The 19,936-nt window shown below is 46.4% G+C and overlaps 1 protein-coding gene across 2 annotated transcripts in view; it reads right to left on the bottom strand.

The window, feature by feature from the left end:
- The window catches only part of acin1 (apoptotic chromatin condensation inducer 1), a 37,059-nt gene that overhangs the window by 10,352 nt on the left and 6,771 nt on the right, over nt 1–19,936 (bottom strand). The window contains exons 2-8 of one of the 2 annotated variants that reach the window (XM_062957525.1): nt 17,719–17,784; nt 17,320–17,431; nt 14,900–14,988; nt 13,251–14,753; nt 11,582–11,824; nt 11,211–11,311; nt 2,718–2,856 (exon numbers count right to left, since the gene is read on the bottom strand). In XM_062957525.1, the coding sequence (XP_062813595.1) occupies nt 2,718–2,856; nt 11,211–11,311; nt 11,582–11,824; nt 13,251–14,753; nt 14,900–14,988; nt 17,320–17,431; nt 17,719–17,784 (2,253 nt within the window). Of the gene's footprint in view, nt 1–2,717; nt 2,857–7,364; nt 7,708–11,210; nt 11,312–11,581; nt 11,825–13,250; nt 14,754–14,899; nt 14,989–17,319; nt 17,432–17,718; nt 17,785–19,936 lie in introns of those variants that run through there. The other variant, XM_062957526.1, reaches the window with a different exon arrangement.

The following is a 19,936-nucleotide window of genomic DNA, read 5'->3' as shown; positions in this document are numbered from 1 at the left end:
GGACAAGTGCTCCAGGTACCCTCTCACACCTGGGGCAGGGTCTTCTGTTCAGCCAATCGCACCTCAGTGTGTGCGCTGTATCTAGGCAACGGCTGGTCCAATCGGAACGAGCCCTCCCTGGCCTGAAAGGTGCGTGCTTGGTTGGGTTGGGTGACAAGAGAGGAGGTGGTGGTTGGTTGGTTGGTGGTAGGTAGGTAGGAACCTAGCGCTTGGTTGGTGGTCGGAGTCAAGTGTCCCGGAAGAGAGAGGGCGAGACAGAAGGACCTCCCCCAAAATGGCGAGGGGGAGGCTCAAGGCAGCAGTTCTTGGCAGGTAGAGACCAAAGCACCAGCCCATGGCGAAGTCCCACAAATGGCGCGGGGACTTGGAGGTACAACCAGTGGAATTTGCCAGCAAGAACGGTGGAGAATTGAATTCACAAATGGGGATAGCGTCCAAATAACAGGTGGATGCAAGGCAAGCGAAAATGGAGTCCAGGTAAGACAGCAATGGAAGCCAACAGCTAGGAGACTTGGACATTTGGAGGACCCTGGGCAAACTGAGTCCTCTCAGGTGACACTTTGCGACTCCAGAGAACTTGGCAAATGTGAAAGTTCTCAATAAACCAGTACTTGTGGAAGAAAACTTTGCATTTACACAACAAAGTCTCTGAATACTGGCAATTTTGCACAACAGGATAGACGAGAGGGCAAGCCCCTCCTTCAAGAAGCCTCTGGTGCCCAGTCCCATAATCAGCAGAGGGACCATTGCAGAGATCAGGTTCTTAAGAGCTGGAGATCATCATATGGGACTGAGCATGATGAAGAAGTCCTATGAACGATGGGGTCTCTGGAATCTAGCTCAAACACCCAAGATAGTAAAAGAGGTTGTCCAAGCCTTCTCCTCACAGCAATGATTTAATGGCGGGAAACTTGCTTGTCTCAGGCAGCAGTTTAGAATGCATGAAGTCCTTAGAAACACTCTTATACAAAGGGAAGTTTTGTTGATAGGAGACACAAACATTGTGAATTCACAGCAGAGGCAAGGACAACATTCTGTGGACTGCAGGAGGCTGAGAACCACTAGGCCAAGTTCTCAGGTTCTTGGACCCTTAGGTATGTGAGATTTTTCAGCCAGGAAGAGTTTCAACAGCAGCACTCTTCTGCTCTGGAGACCAACTAGCAATGAGCCAAAAACAAATACAGTTCTGTACATCAAAAACCCCACTGAAGGCAGGGTTGTGGAGTTAGAAAGGCCCAAGGGCGCATGGGACCTTCTGCAGCAATCTCTGTTCCTTTGCCGAGATCTTTGGTTCTGGAGCCAGGAGCTTGGCATAGAGCAAAGAACAGTGGTAGCAACAGCCTGGGTTGGGCAGCCAAAAGAGACGGATCTCCAACATTCCTCATCCACCTTCGTGTGTACCTGCGTGCAGCCTGCTCAAGTACGTCCGCGCTCTCTCTCTCCGGTTCTCTCTCTCTCTCACTCTCTCTTTCGCACTCCCGGTGGATTGGTGCCTCTTTAAAACGGGGATCAGAACAAACGAGTCCAGAGGAGAATGTCAACGGGATTGTGGGGGGAAGCTAGCTTTAGGGTGAGGAGGAAGCAAGGTCTGTCCCCACCCTCCCCTCTTCTTAGCGGCAAGGAAAGCAGAGTCTCATAGGTGTGCGTGTGTGCATGTGTGTTCGCGTGCACCCATGTTTGACTCCCAAAACACCCTGCCCACCCTGGTCATGAGCCCTCCCCTTTCACAACAGAACAGATGGAAAAGGCCAGTTTGTATACTGGCTCAGGGTAAGAAAAAAAGTCAAATGGTGGACATTTCAGGACTGGGAGGAGACATTTGTCCATAAAATGACTTTCAGCAAATAAGTATCATACATGTCCCAAAATCTGGGCCTTTACAAGCTAATAGCAAGAGCCAGGGTTGAGGGAAGGAGGGGGCTGGGGTCACTGATATCTTGTACATTCATGCAGCCAGCATCATTTTACATTTACACCTGTCTCTGGCTGAAGGCAGAGGGAAGTGCTCAAATTCAGAATTCAGTGCCTATGAACTTTAAACAAGAAAAGTTGAACTCCAAAGTGAAAATAAATTATGCAACTTGAGAAAATTTGCATAGTTTTTATTATTTTACGTAATTTAGTCCACTCTCCTGCACATTATCAATTCTGCCATTGTTTAGGTAAGAGAAGTGGCCAGAAATATGTTGCAGGGCACTGAAATCCTGCCTCATCCCTCCACCGGGCCAGACGGTTTGCTCAGCCGTTGCTCTAGCAGTCATTCCTCAAATACTTCCATGCATCTGTTTTTTTTAATGGGGCCAGAAACTCGTTTTGTTTTCCAAATAAAAACAAAAGCTGAGGTTCTTCAGAAGCCAACTCTATTGGGTTCTCAGCCTCATACTTTCATAGAAGAATTGCAGCACACATACACACTCAGGCTTAACACTTCTTGGTGCTAAAGAGGACACAAAATGAGGACAGGGTTTAGGAAGGGTCTCAGGCAAGAGGGCAGTTCCTCCCCACTTTGATGCCTGTCAGAAAACTATGGAAGAGCCAAGCACCCAGTCTATGACTCGCAAACCCTTCCTGGAAAGATCTGTGACCAGCTGCTCCCAAGGGTGCCTTCCCCACCTGTGGCCCACTGCACCTTTTCGTTCCCCTCACCCACATTTCCTGCAACAGGCCACCCCTGGGCTCGCCTCACCCCTGAGCCAAGGAGACCCCCAACATGCTACCTCTTTCTTTTCCTCGTCGTCAGGGCCCGCGTCGGGGCCGGGGGGCTCTGTGGATGGGTGTTCATCGGGGCCAGGCTCGGGGCCCTCGCTTTCGGGGCGAGGTTCAGACGGCTCCATGGGGACCTCTTGCTTCTCCTCACTGTGTGGAGAGAGGGAGAGGCAGTCACTGATGGGCAGAGGGAGGAGGATTTCAGGGAATGTCCCCTCTTTGAGGACTTGCAGATGATAAGATGAGCTCCCTAAGTCTGAAGCAACTCAGTCCCTTTCCCCCACATCAGACTATTTATTGCCAACCCACAAAGTTATCCCCACAACATTAAGGTGTGGAACCTTCATCCTGTGAATGTTATTCCTTCCCTTCTGGCTTCCGTTCCTCCCCTTGGTGTTATTTTCACCTCCAAACAGAAACATTCCTTCCATCCCAGCCTCATTCAATCTCTTACTACTGTAATCCCTGCCTTCCACAAATTCCAGTCATCAGGATCCCCCAAATGCACATCAACCAGGCCTAAGCTGCTCTAAAAAGTGCAAAGCAAGTAAAAAAGTGGCTGTTGTTTCAGCCTGTTCCCATACATTGGCAAACTTAGTCCCTTTGGGTGTTTAGGACTTCAACTCCCACAATTCCTAACAGCCTCAGCTCCTTTCCTTTTCCTCCTCAGCCGCTGGCCTGAGGCTGTTAGGAATTATGGGAGTTGAAGTCCAAAACACCCAAAGGGACGAAGTTTGCCAATGCCTGTGCTAAAATGTCTGATATATTGGGAACTACAGGCACCCCTCAAAAAAATCCCCAAAGATCTGTATATTCACTACTTCAAAACATTGTCTTAGGCTGCACCCATCAATGCCACCCAGGGTTTCCTTACCCATGGAAAATGATTATTATTGAAATGATGATGATGATAATAATATTTATATCCTGATTGCCTCTCTTAAAATGAGGCCCATTTTAAGAGAGGAAAGCCACATATAAAACTAACCGGGTGACCGAAGGGCATGAAATGACAAAACATAGGGCAAGAAGCGAGAAAAGAAAAAGACGGAGGCAGCCCAGAAAAGACCAAAAAAAAAAAACAGACACGTGCCAAGGAGGGAGAGCGCAAATATGAGCACATGGAATAGTGAAGGAAGACAAAACAAAAGAGGAAAAGGAGCTGAGGAGGAAAGGGGGAAAATCAGTGAGATAGAAATATCTGCAGAATGTGTTGTCAAAGCCTTTCATGGCTGGAATCACTGGGTTGCTGTGAGTTTTCCGGGCTGTATGGCCATGCCCCAGAAGCATTTTCTCCTGACGTTTCGCCTGCATCTAAAGCAGGCATCCTCATAGGTTGTGAGGTTCGTTGGAAACTATGCAAGAAGAGGGGTTTATATATCTGTGGAATGTTCAGGGTGGCAGAACTCTTGTCTATTTGAGGCAGGTGTGAATGGTTCAATTGACCTGCTTGATTAGCATTGAGTAGCCTTTCAGTTTCAAGGCCTGGCTGTTTACTGCCCGGGGGAATCCTTTGTTGGGTGTTAGTTGGCCCTGATTGATTCATGTCTGGAATTCTTGTTTTCTGAGTGTTGCTCTTTATTTATGGTCCTGATTTTAGAGTTTTAAAATACTGGTAGCCAGATTTTGTTCATTTTCATGATTTCTTCATTTCTGTTGAAATTGTCTGCATACTTGTGGATTTCAATGGCTTCTCTGTGTAGTTTGACATGGTGGTTGTGAGAGTGATCCAGCATTTCTGTGTTCTCAAATAATATTCCGTGTGCAGGTTGGTCCATCAGGTGCTCTGCTATAGCTGACTTCTCTAGTTGAGTTAGCCTGCAGTGTTTTTTATGTTCCTTGATTCGTGTTTGGGCATCGCTGCGTTTGGTGGTCCCTATGTAGACTTGTCCACAGCTGCATGAGCTGCAACAAAGGATTCCCCAGGCAATAAACTGCCAGACCTTGAAGCTGAAAGGGTATTCAATGCAAATCAAGGTGGCCAATTGAAACACCCACACCTGCTTCAAACAGACAAGAGTTCTTTCTATGTAGACTTGTTCACAGCTGCATGATATAGTGTTCCCTCACTACTTCACGATTCACTTTTTGCGGATTTGCTGTTTCGCGGTTTTTCAATAAACTCTAAAAGACTATTATAAATAACAAAAAATACAATTTATAGTTTAAGGAAAGGAGGAAGGAGAATCCAAAGGGAGAGAAAGGGGAACCCAAGCAAGCAACAGGAGAAGAAGGAGCCGATTTATGAACACACGATTGGTTGATAAAGACTTAAAATAGTGTATAACTACTAAAATATGTATAAATATTAAAATAAATAGAGCGTCCCTACTTTGCAGATTTTCACTTATTGCGGGTGGTCCTGGAACGTAACCCCAGCGATAAGTGAGGGAACACAGTAGACTCAGCATATTCGTTGAGAACACAGAAATAATGGTCCACTCTAACAACCACCATGTTAGACTACACAGAGAAGTCAACAAAATCCACAAGCATGTGGACAATTTCAACAGAAAGGAGGAATCCATGAAAATGAACACAATGTGGCTACCAGTATTTTAAAAAATACTCTAAAATCAAAAACACTCTGAAGACAGGGCAATTCTAGACATGAATCAATCAGGGCCAGCTAACACATCCCAACAAAGGATTCCCTAGGCAGGAATCAGCCAGGCCTTGAAGCTGCAAGGCTAGTCAATGCTACTCAAGCTGGCCAATAGAAACATTCACACCTGCCTCAAACAGAGAAGAGTTCTTTCTCCCATCCTGGACATTCCAGATACAGTAGAGTCTCACTTATCCAAGCTAAACGGGCTGGCAGAACCTTGGATAAGCGAATACCTTGGATAATAAGGAGGGATTAAGGAAAAGCCTAGTAAACATCAAATTAGGTTATGATTTTACAAATTAAGCAACAAAACATTATGTTATACAACAAATTTGACAGAAGAAGTAGTTCAATATGCAGTAATGCTATGTAGTAATTACTGTATTTATGAATTTAGCACCAAAATATCATGATACAGTAGAGTGTCACTTATCCAACATAAACAGGCCAGCAGAATGTTGGATAAGTGAATATGTTGGATAATAAGGCGGGATTAAGGAAAAGCCTATTCAACATCAAATTAGGTTATGATTTTACAAATTAAGCACCAAAACATCATGTTATACAACAAATTTGACAGAAGTAGTTCAATATGCAGTAATGCTATGTAGTAATTACTGTATTTACGAATTTAGCACCAAAATATCATGATGTATTGAAAACATTGACTACAAAAATGCCTTGGATAATCCAGAACATTGGATAAGCGAGTGTTGGATAAGTGAGACTCTGCTGTATATTGAAAACTTTGGCTACAAAAATGGCTTGGATAATCCAGAAGCTAGGATAAGCAAGGCTTGGGTAAGTGAGACTCTACTGTATGTGGACAATTTCAACAGAAAGGAGGAATCCATGAAAATGAATACAATGTGGCTACCAGTACAGTAAAGTCTCACTTATCCAACACTTGCTTATCCAATGTTCTGGATTATCCAACACATTTTTGTAGTCAATGTTTTCAATATACTGTGATATTTTTGTGCTAAATTCGTAAATACAGTAATTAATACATAGCATTACTGCGTATTGAGCTACTTTTTCTGTCAAATTTGTTGTATAACATGATGTTTTGGTGCTTAATTTGTAAAATCATAACCTAATTTGATGTTTAATAGGCTTTTCCTTAATCCCTCCTTATTATCCAACATATTTGCTTATGCAACATTCTGTCGGCCCGTTTATGTTGGATAAGTGAGACTCTACTGTATTTTAAAAAAATAATCCAAAATCAAGAACGCTCTGAAGACAGGGCAATTCCAGACACGAATCAATCAGGGCCAGCTAACACCTCCCAACAAAGGATTCCCCCAGGCAGGAATCAGCCAGGCCTTGAAGCTGCAAGGGTGTCCAATGCTACTCAAGCTGGCCAATAGAAACATTCACACCTGCCTCAAAACAGAGAAGAGTTCTCCCACCCTGAACATTCCACAGATATACAGCCCGGAAAACTCACAACAACCCTGCCTCAAACAGAGAAGACTTCTTTCTCCCATCCTGGACATTCCAGATATATAAACCCCACTGGCCCAGTTTCCAATAGACCTCACCACCTCTGAGGATGCCTCCCATAGATGTGGGCGAAACGTCAGGAGATAATGCTTCTGGAACATGGCCATACAGCCCGGAAAACTCACAGCAACCTACTATCTGCAGAGTGATTTGGGGGGGGGGGGGGGGAGATGAGAGGAGATGCTGATGCTGAGGAGAGGAAAAATATGAAGGAGAAATGCAGGCAAAGGAGAAGCGAGTGAGGGAGGGAGAAAGGGGAAGTGACCCTGTCAGATGAATAGAGGAGGGGGAGAAAGAAAATGGATGGCAGAGGGGCCCAGAGGAGGAGGAGGAGGAGGGAGAAGGCAAGGAGAGAAAGGGAGAGAGAGGGGGAAGGGCGGCCAAGGAGGGAAGAGAATGAATGGGAATGAATGGATGGAATCACAAGGATGGCGGATGCCCGCAAGGGAGGCCCAAGGACCCCCACGGGGAAGGGGAATGGGGGGATGAACGGTGAGGGGAAGGCGGCCCCAGCCAGGCCAAGCCGGGCCCCCGGTCTCACCCTCCCTTGCTCTCGGAGAGCAGCATGGCCGCAAAGGCACGGGCTGCGGCTCCTTCCTCCTCCTCCTCCGCCTCTAGGCCAAGAAGCGCCGCAAGGGCACGGACGACGACGGCGAGGGCGATGAGGAAGGGCCCGGGGAGGGAAGCGGAAGGCACGGCGGGAGCGGCGGCGCAGGCGAGGCGGAGAGCGCACCGGAGACGCCGAGGGGCGGCGGAGCCATCTTGCCGCCGATGCCGCTTTCCCAGCAGCCCCCGCGAGAGATGGGGAGGGGGAGGGAGAGGGAGGGAGGAAGAAGAGGAGGCGCCTACCACCAAACTAGGCCTGGTCCAACTTGGGCCTTCCCTTCAAGGGTTTTGGACTTCAACCCCCATCATTCCTCACCGCCTCAGGCCCTTTCCTTTTCCCCCTCAGCCGCTTAAGCGGCTGAGGGGGAAAAGGAAGGGGCCTGAGGCGGTGAGGAATGGTGGGAGTTGAAGTCCAAAACGCCTGGAGGGCCCAAGTTGGACCAGGCCTGCACCAAACCATCTACAAACATTGCCGGATGTGTTTGCTTGGAGGTTTCTCTCATGTTCCCGCAAGCTAGAGCTGACAGAGCTCGCGGATTCAAACCAGCAACCCAACCTTCAGGTCAGCAGTTCAGCCACCACAGCTCCTTTCGCTTGGCCCTGGCCCACCAGGTTTCCAGGCAACTACCGACTCACCTTGATCTCCCCACATCTTTATTGCCTCTTGTCTCAGTCCCCTGTCACTACCCCAGGATATGCAAGCCCTGAGCCGTCTTGATCTGCCTCCATCTTTATCCTCACCCCCAGCCCCATTTTCCTGGCCACTTTGGCTCTCAGTTAAAGGTAAAGGTTTCCCCTGACGTTAAGTCCAGTCATGTCTGACTCTCGGGGTTGGTGCTCATCTCCATTTCTAAGTTGAAGAGCCGGTGTTATCTGTAGACACCTCCAAGGTCATGTGGCCACAGGTATGACTACATGGAGTGCCATTATCTTCCCGCTGGTGCGGTACCTATTGATCTACTCACATGTTTTCAAACTGCTAGGGTAGCAGAAGCTGGAGCTAATAGCGGGAGCTCACCCTGCTCCCCAGATTTGTACCACCGACCTTTCAGTCAGCAAGTTGACCTGAAGGCTGCCAGGTTCGAATCCCACCCAGGGAGAGCACGGATGAGCTCCCTCTATCAGCTCCAGCTCCATGCGGGGACATGAGAGAAGCCTCCCACAAGGATGGTAAAACATCAAAACATCCGGGCGGCCCCTGGGCAACGTCCTTGCAGACGGCCAATTCTCTCACTCCAGAAGCAACTCCAGTTGCTCCTGACACGAGAAAAAAAAGAATCAGCAAGTTCAGCAGCTCAGCAGTTTAACCCGTTGTACCACCGTGGCCCATATCCCCATACAGTGGGCACTCACTCCACTCCGGGGATTTGAACCTGCGACCTTTCGATCTGCAAGTTCAGCAGCTCAGTGCTTTAACACACTTCGCCACCGAGGTTCCCAGTTAGGGTTTAGTTACTCTCAGTTACTTTATCCCATTTTGCAGCTTGGGGAAAACATGGCTCCAAGAGACAGGTGCCAACCTGCAACCAAACCAACAAGACATTTAGGGGAGTGGGACCAATAATGCCCAGCCTTTGTTAAAGGGGCAATCTGGACCTGGCCCACCAGAAGGCTTCCTGAGCAGAGGTCGCTGGCCCACCTTTATCACACCCCAGCATCCCAATGTATACATTTCGCCCAGGTCCGTTCTCCTGACTACCTTGCCTCTCCATTATTTTGCCTCATTCTGCAACTTGGGGGGAAAAGTGGCTCTGAGAGACTGGTGCAAAAACAACAGGGATAACTTTCCCTGCAACCAGGCCAAGCCCAGGCTGCCATTTAGTAGATCTGGCCCATCACTGGCCAAGTTCTAAAAAAGGGGCAGCTTGGCTCTGATCCATCAAAAGGCTCTTCCCTGAAACCACTCCCTCCCTTCTCAAATTAGCCCCGTGGAAACGAACTGCCGGTATTTCCAAGTGGAACAAGGGTGGTTTGGGAGTGTTAAAGCAGGTCCCTGTAGGTACCTTGTGGCAAAGTCCTATCTTTTAGCACACAAAATACCAAGCATTGGGTAAGCACTGGTTTGGAGGGAGCCAGCATGGTATAATTTGAGAGACCAAGGCTTTAATCCCTGCTCAACCACGAAACCCACTGGGTGACCTTGGGCAAGTCGCATTCTCTCAATCTCAGAAAAAGGCAAAAACAAACCCTCTCTGAACACATTCTACCAGAAAATCCTGTGATAGGTTCACTTTAGGGTCACTCTAAATCTGAAATTACTTGAAGACACATAACTCAGTTTGGTCAAAGGAACTGTATCAGCATGGGGAGATGAGGGGCAAGCCTGCTTTTGCCCTTTGGAATCCCTTCTTGATAGCTGGTCTCCTCACGAAGGCACGCACAAGGTCCCGAAGGACTACGTTTGAGACAAAGCTGCTTATCCCCCTACTCCCAACCATAACTCAGTCAATTACCTTGTGGGGTATTAAAAGAACTGGCCAATAATCACAAGAGTAATAATATGATGCCTTCAGCAGAACGGAATTATTTTGGGATTCTGGATGTGACAGCAGAAATGGAGAAAGGCCTTCTCTAGTTACATTAAAGGGATCAGGTGCTGGTTAGGGAAAAAAACAACACCCTGACCTGATTTAAGGGATAACATGCAGTGACATCAGTCCTTAATTTCTAAATCAAGTAATACAGGAGCTTCTATTTATCTGTAAAATTACCCATCCGGGATCCCAGGAGTTCTTTCATAGTACTGTGCACATGCCTTAGAATTGTGCTGCTTAAAATGGGGAGCTGTAGACTGGCCCTTTTCCTGACAGTGGGATACATTGCTGTCTGGGAATGTGGTGGACTCTTCCTCTGGAAAATTTTAAAACATAGGTTGGATGGAGATTGGTCACAAGTGCTTGGATTATGCATTTCTGGCACGGTAGAATGGGGTTGGACTGGATGGCCCTTGGGGTCTCTTCAAACTCTATGGTTTTAGTTTGCAGAAGTCACCAGGGAAGAAACAGATCGGAAATAATATGGTGTCAACTCCTCGCATACGAAAGAGTTGGCACCTTCAGTTTGCTTCAGTTAGAACATTATCTTACATGGTGATCCGAGGCTCAATACTGGGCTGATTTTAAGGTTGCAAGTTGAGCTCTGCGGTGCTACTCAATTCCTAAGTATTGTTTGAGTCTGGAACTGACCTTCACTCACGCAGCAAGATTCTGGTTCACAAGTGATTCACAAGAAGGTATCGACAAGCTGGAACGTATCCAGAGGCCAACCAAAAGGACCAAAGGTTTCGAAGCCAAGTGCTATGAGGAGTGGCTTAGGGAGCAGTAATGTTTAGCTTGGAGAAAAGAAGGCTGAGAGAGGATGCAATAGCCATGTTTCGATATTTGAAATGATGTCACATTGAGGAGGGGCCGGGCTGGCAAGCATATGTTCTGTTGCTCCAAAGATTAAGACAATGAGCAATAGATTCAAATTGCAGGAAAAAATATTCCACCTGAACACTAGGAAGACCTTCTTTATGATAAGAGCTAGTAGACAGTGGAATACGCTGCCTTGGAGTCCAGTGGATTCTCATTCTCGGGGAGGGGTGGGAGATAAGAATCAGGCTGTATGACCTTCTGTTGCCGGGGGGGGGGGGGAGGTTCATTGTATTTTCCTGAATGGCAGATATTAGATTGGATGACCCTTGGGGTCTCTTTCAACTGATTCTGTGGTGTGTGACATCAAGACCTGTTAGTCCTTCATTTGCGCCCACCGCCCACATCACTTGGCTCTAGATACTTACCTTTCGCAGTGCTGCTGCTCAGGTGGATGCTGGGGCTCCCAGGCCGGGACCTCGCTGTCCAGACCAGAAGCCTCCATAGGAGAGGGAGGCTCTGGACTGCCCTGTGGAAGGAAAGGCCTAGTTTAGGAGGAAGAGGCCAACAGCCAGGGTCTCAAAATCTCCCTCAACCACTACTTAGAGCTTTAAAAATAGCCTGGAGGAATTACAACTCTCAGAATCCCCTACTGGCCATGCAGGCTGGGGGATTTAGGGAGTTATAGTCCAAGGCAAGCTCCTTTTCCACTCTGACTGCCACCTCCTCCAAAGATGAACCAGTGAAGGCACCCCAAAAGAAAAATCCCTTCCCAATTTCTGTCCCCTCTGCTCCATACTCGTTCAGGAACTGTGCTTTCCATCTCCACGTCTTGGTGCTCCTGCTTCTGTTGGATGTGGCTAAGATGCTTCGGAGGGTCTGAAGATGGGGAATGAGTGGCTGTTTTTCCCTCTTCCTGGTGGCTTGATGGCATGTCTGGCTGGCTCTGGGGGCTGCGGTGTGAGAGGGTCTCCCCCGGTGGAGAGGGCTCTTTGGTGTGAGGGTAGCTGGTACTGTCCCTTGATGCTTCAGGGCTGCGGGACTGGAATTGGAAAGAAAGAAAGAATCTGGTTTACCTGCTTGAGGAAGGCCATTCAGGGTGGAGGGGGAAGTGGGGATGCCAGCAAAATATATTAATTTTAGTTCATCAACAGAGGCTGGATCTACACTGACAAATTAATGCAGTTTGACACCACTTTAAGTACCATGGCTCAGTGCTATGGAATCATGGGAACTGTAGTTTTAAAGGATCTTTAGCCTTCTGACAAAACCTGCCAGTGTCTCATCAAACTAGAAACCCCAGGATTGCATAGCATTGAGACATGGAAGTTAAGGTGGTGTCAAGCTACATTGATTCTACAGTGTAGATTCACCCTGAGATAACTCCACAACACCCATTTAAGAAAGTGTATTTGTCAATCAGATAATTATATCTACAGAAGCATGTGTACAAGATAGGACTCCAAAGGGATGTGGGCATTTTGTTTGTTTTGAAAGATTAACTGATATGTTAAGAGCAGGCACAATCCTTAAAGAGATTCCCTCCCTGCCTGATTCTCTCCACAAGATGGAATGTGCCTTTTGAGTTGTTCTTGCCCTCTGCAGTTGACATAGTCTATTTATCATTTATCAAGACTGCTTCTCTTTAAAGGCAGCTCTGGCCACTTACGGTAAGTATGATCTAGCTTGAGGATCTACCAAACCCAATCAGCAGCTGCCTTAAATTGATTTCTGCTTCCACCACCTCCTCCAGGTCTTTCCCCAGCCATTTCCTTTTTAATACAACCTCTGGGATGCTTATTTTTTTATGCTGCTCAAGGGAAGTGTTTCCTTTCACATACCATAGGTTGAAAAGTTTGGCCAGAGGCAGGTGGGGGCCTCTGAGTCCTAGCAACATTCGTCATGAGCGCCCTAAAATTGATTTGCCCTAGGCTGGAAACGCCTGTATGCTTTGAAGGTGGAGCTTGCCTGGGGCAAGAAATTCCTTTCACCCCCTGCTGCTGCTGCAGCTTCAAACAAAGATGCTGGAGTTCAAGCAAAGGGGCAGCAATCTTGGCAGCTACTAGCCGTGGCTTCTTCTGAACTTTGCTTGAATACATTTGCTGTCCAGAACTCAGGGAAGGAACTGGGATGAACTGGTGCTACAATGGTGACAACAGGAAGAACAAGTGTTGGAAATACAGAGCAAGGAGTGGCAAACCGCCCCCAATGAGGATATGAAGTGATTCCCAGTCTGGGAGAAAAGATGAGATATAAATAAAGTGAGGGGTAGATGAGGATTCTCCCTGCCTGGAAAAACATCTGTTAAAAGTTAGGCTGCTTGGGGACTGAGACTGTTCCAGAAGAACTAATCTGCCTCAGGAATCCAATACAAGGATCTTGACAAGATTAAAAAATGTTCTTGCTTGTCGGCAGCAGCTGCCTAGAGGGACCCCGGAAGGAGCCAGGCAATCCAGAACTCCACTCACCTTTCTGCTGCTCCCGCTGCTGGAGCGTGATCGTGAACGGGACCTAGAGCGAGACCTGGAGCATGAACTGCTGTGTCGATCAGAGCCAGAACGAGATGGAGAGCCGGAAGCCCGCCGGTTCCTTGCAGGCGACTCTGAAGAGCCAGAGCGGGGCCTTCTGGCGCGGGACCGGGGTTGCGAGCTTCCCCGGGAGTGAGATCGGGACCTGGAGGAACTGGATGCTGAAGAAGAAGAGGAGCGGGATGAGCTGGAGCCCTCAGGCCGTTCCCGTTGGTGCTGGGGAAGGGGCAAGGGAGATGGCAAGTGGCCAGGCTTGTCCTCAGGGATGTCAGGACTGACTGTGCCCGGAGGTTCCTGAGCGGGGGGAGAAGGGCAGGAGAGCGGCGGCGGGACCTCATCTTCGGCAGGACTGGGCTCAGCCGAGGCTTCCTTTGTCAAGAGGGGCAAAGGGGGCTCGTCTCCACCATGGTCTTGTTGGGCCTGCTGTGCTTCGGTTAACTGTGGGGGCGAGGGGGATGCCTGGGTCAGGGCTGCAGCTGCTGCCGTTGCTGCTTCCTCCAGGCTCCTGAGTGTTTCTGCTTCTTCCTCCTGGTCTTCATCTCTCTCTGGCTCTTCCATCATCTGATGGGGCTCCAGAGGAGCAGGGCTGGCCTCATTCAGACCTGCCGCCTGCACCTCAGCTGTCCCATGGGGGCTAGTCACCCCTTGCTGCTCCTGACACCCCATGTCTTTATCCGCTCTCTCCTTTAAGGCTTCTGGTAACTGGGCTGTGGTCTCCGATTCCACAACCTTGACTGGCTCCTTTTCCTGAGGGCCTGGTACCTTAGGTACCCCTTTTTCCTCCTGTGGTTCTTCCAGGACTGCTGCCTGTTGCTCTTCCCTGTCTGCTGGCATTGTGGGCTCCATCTCCTCCTTAACAGGCCCCATTTTCTCCTTAGCAGGCCCCATTTCCTCCTTAGTAGGCCCCATTTCCTCCTTAGCAGGCCCCATTTCCTCCTTAGCAGGCCCCATTTCCTCCTTAGCAGGCCCCATTTCCTCCTCAGGAGGAGCCATCTCTTCCTCAGGAGGAGCCATCTCCTCCTCAGGAGGCCCCATCTTCTCCTCAGGAGGCCTCATCTCCTCCTCAGCAGGCCTCATCTCCTCCTCAGCAGGCCTCATCTCCTTCTTAGCAGGTCCCTTTGTGGGGGAGAGAAGAGGGATAGCTGCGCCACAGCCTTGAGTGTCTGGACTCTTGGCTGCAACCTCCTTTTGCGGGATTTCAGTGACAGGCAGTGAAGGTTCATCCAAGGGAGCTGGCCCTACCGGCTCAGCCGGCAGCAAGAGTTTTGGCAGCAAGGGGACAGCGTCCTCATCTTCTTCCTCTTCCTCCTCCTCCTCTTCCTCTTCTTCTTCTTCTTCCTCCTCCTCTTCATCTTTTATGGATGCCCGCTGGATGGCCCGTCGACTCCTAAGAGATGTTTCCCGTTCTTCACTGCTCGGTGGAGGGGGTTTAACAGCTCTTGCCTAAAGGAAAAAGAGGATCATAGTCTTCTCTGAAAGGCTGCCCACACACCCCTACAGTGTGTGGGGCAAAGCCCACATATCCAATCCTCCGCTTTAGAGTGCCCTGCCTTATTTTCAGCTCCTGCTGCGCCGCTGTTGTAATTTACCTGCCTAACCCGGGAAGGATGTTGCTCTGGTCTCCTGGGCTGTTCATCATCAGACTCTCCTCTCTCCCTCGACGTGATGCAGCTTTTGCCTACCAAAGGAATGGAACAGCCATCAGACAAGTGTGCTGAACATAATTTCCTGATAGAAACAGCACCAAGTTGCTTGCAAGGGAAACTTGGAAAGGCGGGGAACAATGGATGGACAAGTATCACTTTATAGTACACAAGCTGTCTATGAAAGAACCAGGTAAAGGAACAAGACCTGAGGCAAAGAATCCCGCCATAGACATTTTGGCATTACCCTTGCTCACTCACTTCACTATCTGACAGAAGAATGGAGACAGAAGATGGCTGAACTCCAAACAGCTGCAGACTCCTCCTCTCCAGTGTGTATCTTCTCCTTGGGCTAGATAGTGTGTGTGTGTGAGACAACATAATTCAGATGCAGATTTGTCTTTGATCTGTCTACAATCTAAGTTGTCCAGGGACAACAGGGAAGATGGCCAGAAGCACAGCTGGCTGAGGGATTTTGGAAGTTGCACCCAACAGGGTCACAGAAAGCTGGGGTACATTTTTCACCCAAGCTTTGATCTTTACAAAATAACAGAGATCAGCACATATGGGGACGGATACCAATAGTTAACAGGGTCACCTCTTAAGCCCTGTTCAGAGCAGCATAGCATCTGGAAGGTCTTCTGGGTGTTTTATGAAAATGCCTCCCCTTTCCCAGTCAACAAAGCATTTCAGCAGAAGAACTGAGGGAACATACGTGTTCTGAACTAAAAGGAAGAGGAGTATCAGGAAAGATGCAAATGTGCATTCCCATTTGGGGCCCCTTCTCTTTGTTGGCTTGAAATTCAAGTAGACAGCATCCATATGCTGGAAAAGAATTACACCTCTTTCTAAGAGAAGCAGCAAAGTGATTTTGAGCTCAAATGCTCAAAATGTTCACATGGCTATCTTCCTCAGTAATAAAGAAGAATTGATCTAGCTCTACTACTAGACAAAGGAAAATGGGGGCCTCAGGTTGCACATTTCAAGAATCAGGAGAGGATAGCAAGCTATTATATTTTATCACCAAGGATCAAACTTTCCAGCTCATGTGCCAAAATAATTTGCCTGACTCTAAATATTATATACCTAGGTGAAGGAAGGGTAACATTTGCAGTTATATCCCAGACAGAAAATGTCTCAGACTAAATTTGCTATGAACATTTAGCAAGGCTGAATTGAATTAAAACCAGTAACAACTGTGGGGTTGCACATCTGCATTCAAATCAAAGCTTAAAGAAATATTCTTATAGAGGAAATCTTCCAAAATCTCCATGCAATTATGTTCTAGTCACTAGGCCTGCTGGACTCTTGATAAATAATTACAGCAGAAATAATGAGGATTACCTCAAAGACATTCAGCTGTTTCCATCTTTTATCACGACCCATGCATCCTTCTAATTAGTGAATGAAAATGTCACAAAACCTAGTCTAAACTGTATGGTCTAATAATCCATCCTTCATTATGTCATGGTTGTGAAAAACTGACACCACAAAATAATTGGATTTGATCAACGTTTTTACACATATATCTCTCTGGAGAACTGGTGCAGAATTCAGCAGAAAGCTCTAGATAATTTTTAACTCATCATTTCTTTTCCCCCTCCCCATTTTTGTTGAGCTTTTTCTATTATTATTTTATTTTTAGAGTAAGCACTTGTTTTATCTGCCAGCCATCTACTTTCTCTTCTGAGTTAGACATTTATTTGTTTTCTTATGGAATTTATACCCTGCCTTTTGGCTCAAAACAACCTCAAGGCAACTTACTGCAGTCAATAAAAGTGATAGAATACAAACAGCCAAAAAAACCTGTAATAAAATCAGGCTAGTGAAAAGACCAGCACTAGCTGACAAAAGCAGCACACTCATTCTTCCATCTTTCTGCTTATCATTTCAATCTTTTTTCCAAATTCCATTAAATCTGAAATGAAAAGATTTTTTTAGAACTGATTCCCCCAAATCATTAACATTATCTGGATTCTCAGAGTCTTTCTTTGCCCCTGGTTGAATAGTAGAATCTTCATTTCTTCTTCTATTAAAAGGATGGAGCATTGGTACCATTTTCCCCATTGAAAATGACACAAACCTCAGTATAAAACAAATACATTGGCTACGGAATTGTCTTGTTCTTTGCCAGAGGTGAGCTATTCTTGCTAGCATTTGAGTTAATAGAAGCAAAGGCTAAGCAAAGAGAACGACAGTTTGAAAAAAAATGATCTTTGGACTACAACTCCCAGACAGCATCCTGGAATGTGACTTAATTTTTTGGTTCTGAAAGACAAACTTCCTTGAAGTCTTATGGAGAAGAGCAGGAGAAAGTGTGTGAGAAAGAAAAAGACAGCAGGAACACACACAATAAGAAAACTCACTCTCTTGGTCTGCAGCTTCCCGTGCCTCTCGCTCCAGACGCTGCCTCAGCAACTCCTGCTGTTTTTCCAGGTACTGTTTGATGAAGCTGTTTTGGCTCATCTCCTCCCCAATCTGACAGGACATTAGAGAGAAAAGTGGGTTTCAGGGGAGAAGACACCAGGGTTTTAATACCACAAAGAAACCTGTAAGTCTAGCTACTAAAATGGGGTTAGGACTCTCCAGGAGTCTAAATACACTTCCAGAAAGGAAGCCAGGAGAGGGGAACTTGAGGGTTCATGACTTCAAGCCCCAGATGGAGGACAGGAATGAATCCATGTACACACATTCCTCAAATAATTGTTGTGGAGTTTTGACTATGCTTCCCAAAGCCTCAACCACATCTCAAATGAAACTCTCACCTGGGAATTGGGTTGGAAGGTGGTGTGGGGGGTTGAATGCTTCTGGAGGTTTTCAAGCATCAGGGCCTGCAATTAAAAAAGAGACCAGATAAAAGGACCACTTGGAAAGGTCTTGCTCCCAATGCAGTGACCAATCTAAATCAATCAAGAAGTGCCTCTTCTCTGCTAAGAAACAAGCAAGATAATGGAGCAATACCAATTTCCCATTCCACGCATACTGGAGCCAAAATGGAAACTGGATTTCCAATTTGGCAGTTTGGATTTTGCACTGGTTATCCTGTTGATGACTGAATTTAAAGGAGCAATAATTGTTTGGTGAGTCAAACCGCTATTGGTGACCAGGTTGGTTAATGAAATTAAATGGCCAGGACAATGTCTTTCAACTTCCAAATCAATATTAGGTCTTACGGTGAAGCCAACAGTCAAATTAAACTTCTATTTCTCATCTCCAAGGGAGCATGAATAATTAAACCTGACCCTGCCTTTCCCATTATCCTTGTCCAAATCCTTCAATAGTCACCTCACCCAATAGAAGTAATCCCAACCATTTTGGCCCAGACTTTATGGCACCTTCTCTTTCATGTATACCCTGTTGGCTTTTGACTCAACCCTGACTTTCATATCTAAGTTGCCAATTACACTACGATTTTTGTTCCTGGATTATAAATATAATTTTCTAATTGGTTCTATCATAAAACCAAGGGAAAAAAATTATTAAACTTTTTTTTGTGGGACATTTTGCAGCACATTTTGCTATAGTTTTTCAATGAATATCTCTTTGAGTTTCAACCATCAACGTAGTTTGTGGCAGTCACAAAAACTACTTTTAAAGTAAGTACCGCACACTTAAACAGGAAATAACACTTTCAAACCAATAATAGAAAATATTTCAAACTTTGTTACATAGTGTTATTATATGCTTGTCTGTACGCATGCGATGGATGGCCTATCTATTTTTTAAACCTCTTTCTGTGGTTTTATCAACTAATCTTACATGTTTTAAAAAATTCAGCCCAACAGATGGATGTTGACTTTGTTGTTCCATCATTTCCCCAAGAAACCACATTTCCTAATGGGAACTTGGTGAATTTTTTCTCATCCACCTTTCATCTCATATTTTCAAAGGAAAGTCATTAAATGCCACAATATGATGTCCAGTAAACAACCTGCCCGCATCCAACAGAACAAACAACACATGTGTGAGATCAAACAGATATGCCCTCTTTCCACCCAGCACTCTGCCCAGTGCACTCTAGAAAAAGCTTCGGCAACTGCTAAGCTTTTATTGCACACTTTTATATTTGCAGAAGAGATTTAAAAAATTATTCTGAATATCTACTGTACAGCACACTTGGATAGGCGAAAATAGCAGTATTTGAATGAAAAGAGGCAAAGGCGATGCAATTAGTTTAAGGGGTTTGTTTGCCTACTGAACAAATCCAGGTATCGTACAACCAAGTTATTTATCAGCCACTGATCCACGGCTTTACAATCTACATGGTACCCAAATCAGATTGAATGCTAAGCTGTCATGGAACATTCTCTCCCAGGAACACGGCGTACTCTAATTCAAAGGCAGACAACCATATCCCTCCAGATGTTTTCCCCCTATAACTTCATCTGTTCTAGCCACCATCAATCATGAAAAATCATTGCGGCTATAACCCCAGAGCATCAGTAAGGCCTCAACTGGTCTCACGCAAAAGATCAATAATTAAAAAATTCCACTTGCCCAAAGCAGCTGTGCTCCCAAATTAACCAGTCACAAACAATGACAATTCATTAGGAGTGTGCACAGATACACAAAGTAAAGTTAGTTATCACCTCTTTCGTGATACTGCATTGCTAGGTATGTCTAAAAAAGAGAACATACCAGTATTTACAAATTTATTTAGAACGCAGAATGTGAATTCTCCCTCAGTGACACGAAACTGTGGTTGGAAGGCTAATCAATTGATAGCTAGCCACTTTTTCAAATATCCGAGGAAGCCTAGAAAGCAACTGTGTGGCTGATAACTTACTATTTTTATTCCACTAGGGCATTATAGGCTAGTAATGTGTCTTACTCATTGGTTCTGGATTAGGGCAAACCTAGTGGCCTAACAAAGCTCCTCTTCCTGTCCTCTTGGTTGGTGTACATATTCTACACTGTAGAATTAGTGCAGTTAGACTGCCATTGCTCAATGCTATAAAATCAGGGAAGATGCAATTTAACAAG

This window comes from Anolis carolinensis, chromosome 6 (genome assembly GCF_035594765.1).
Source record: "Anolis carolinensis isolate JA03-04 chromosome 6, rAnoCar3.1.pri, whole genome shotgun sequence".
In the NCBI taxonomy this organism is placed as follows: domain Eukaryota; kingdom Metazoa; phylum Chordata; class Lepidosauria; order Squamata; family Dactyloidae; genus Anolis; species Anolis carolinensis.
The sequence above is the reverse complement of the archived record's forward strand: the minus strand, read 5'-3'. Positions and strand labels throughout refer to the sequence as shown.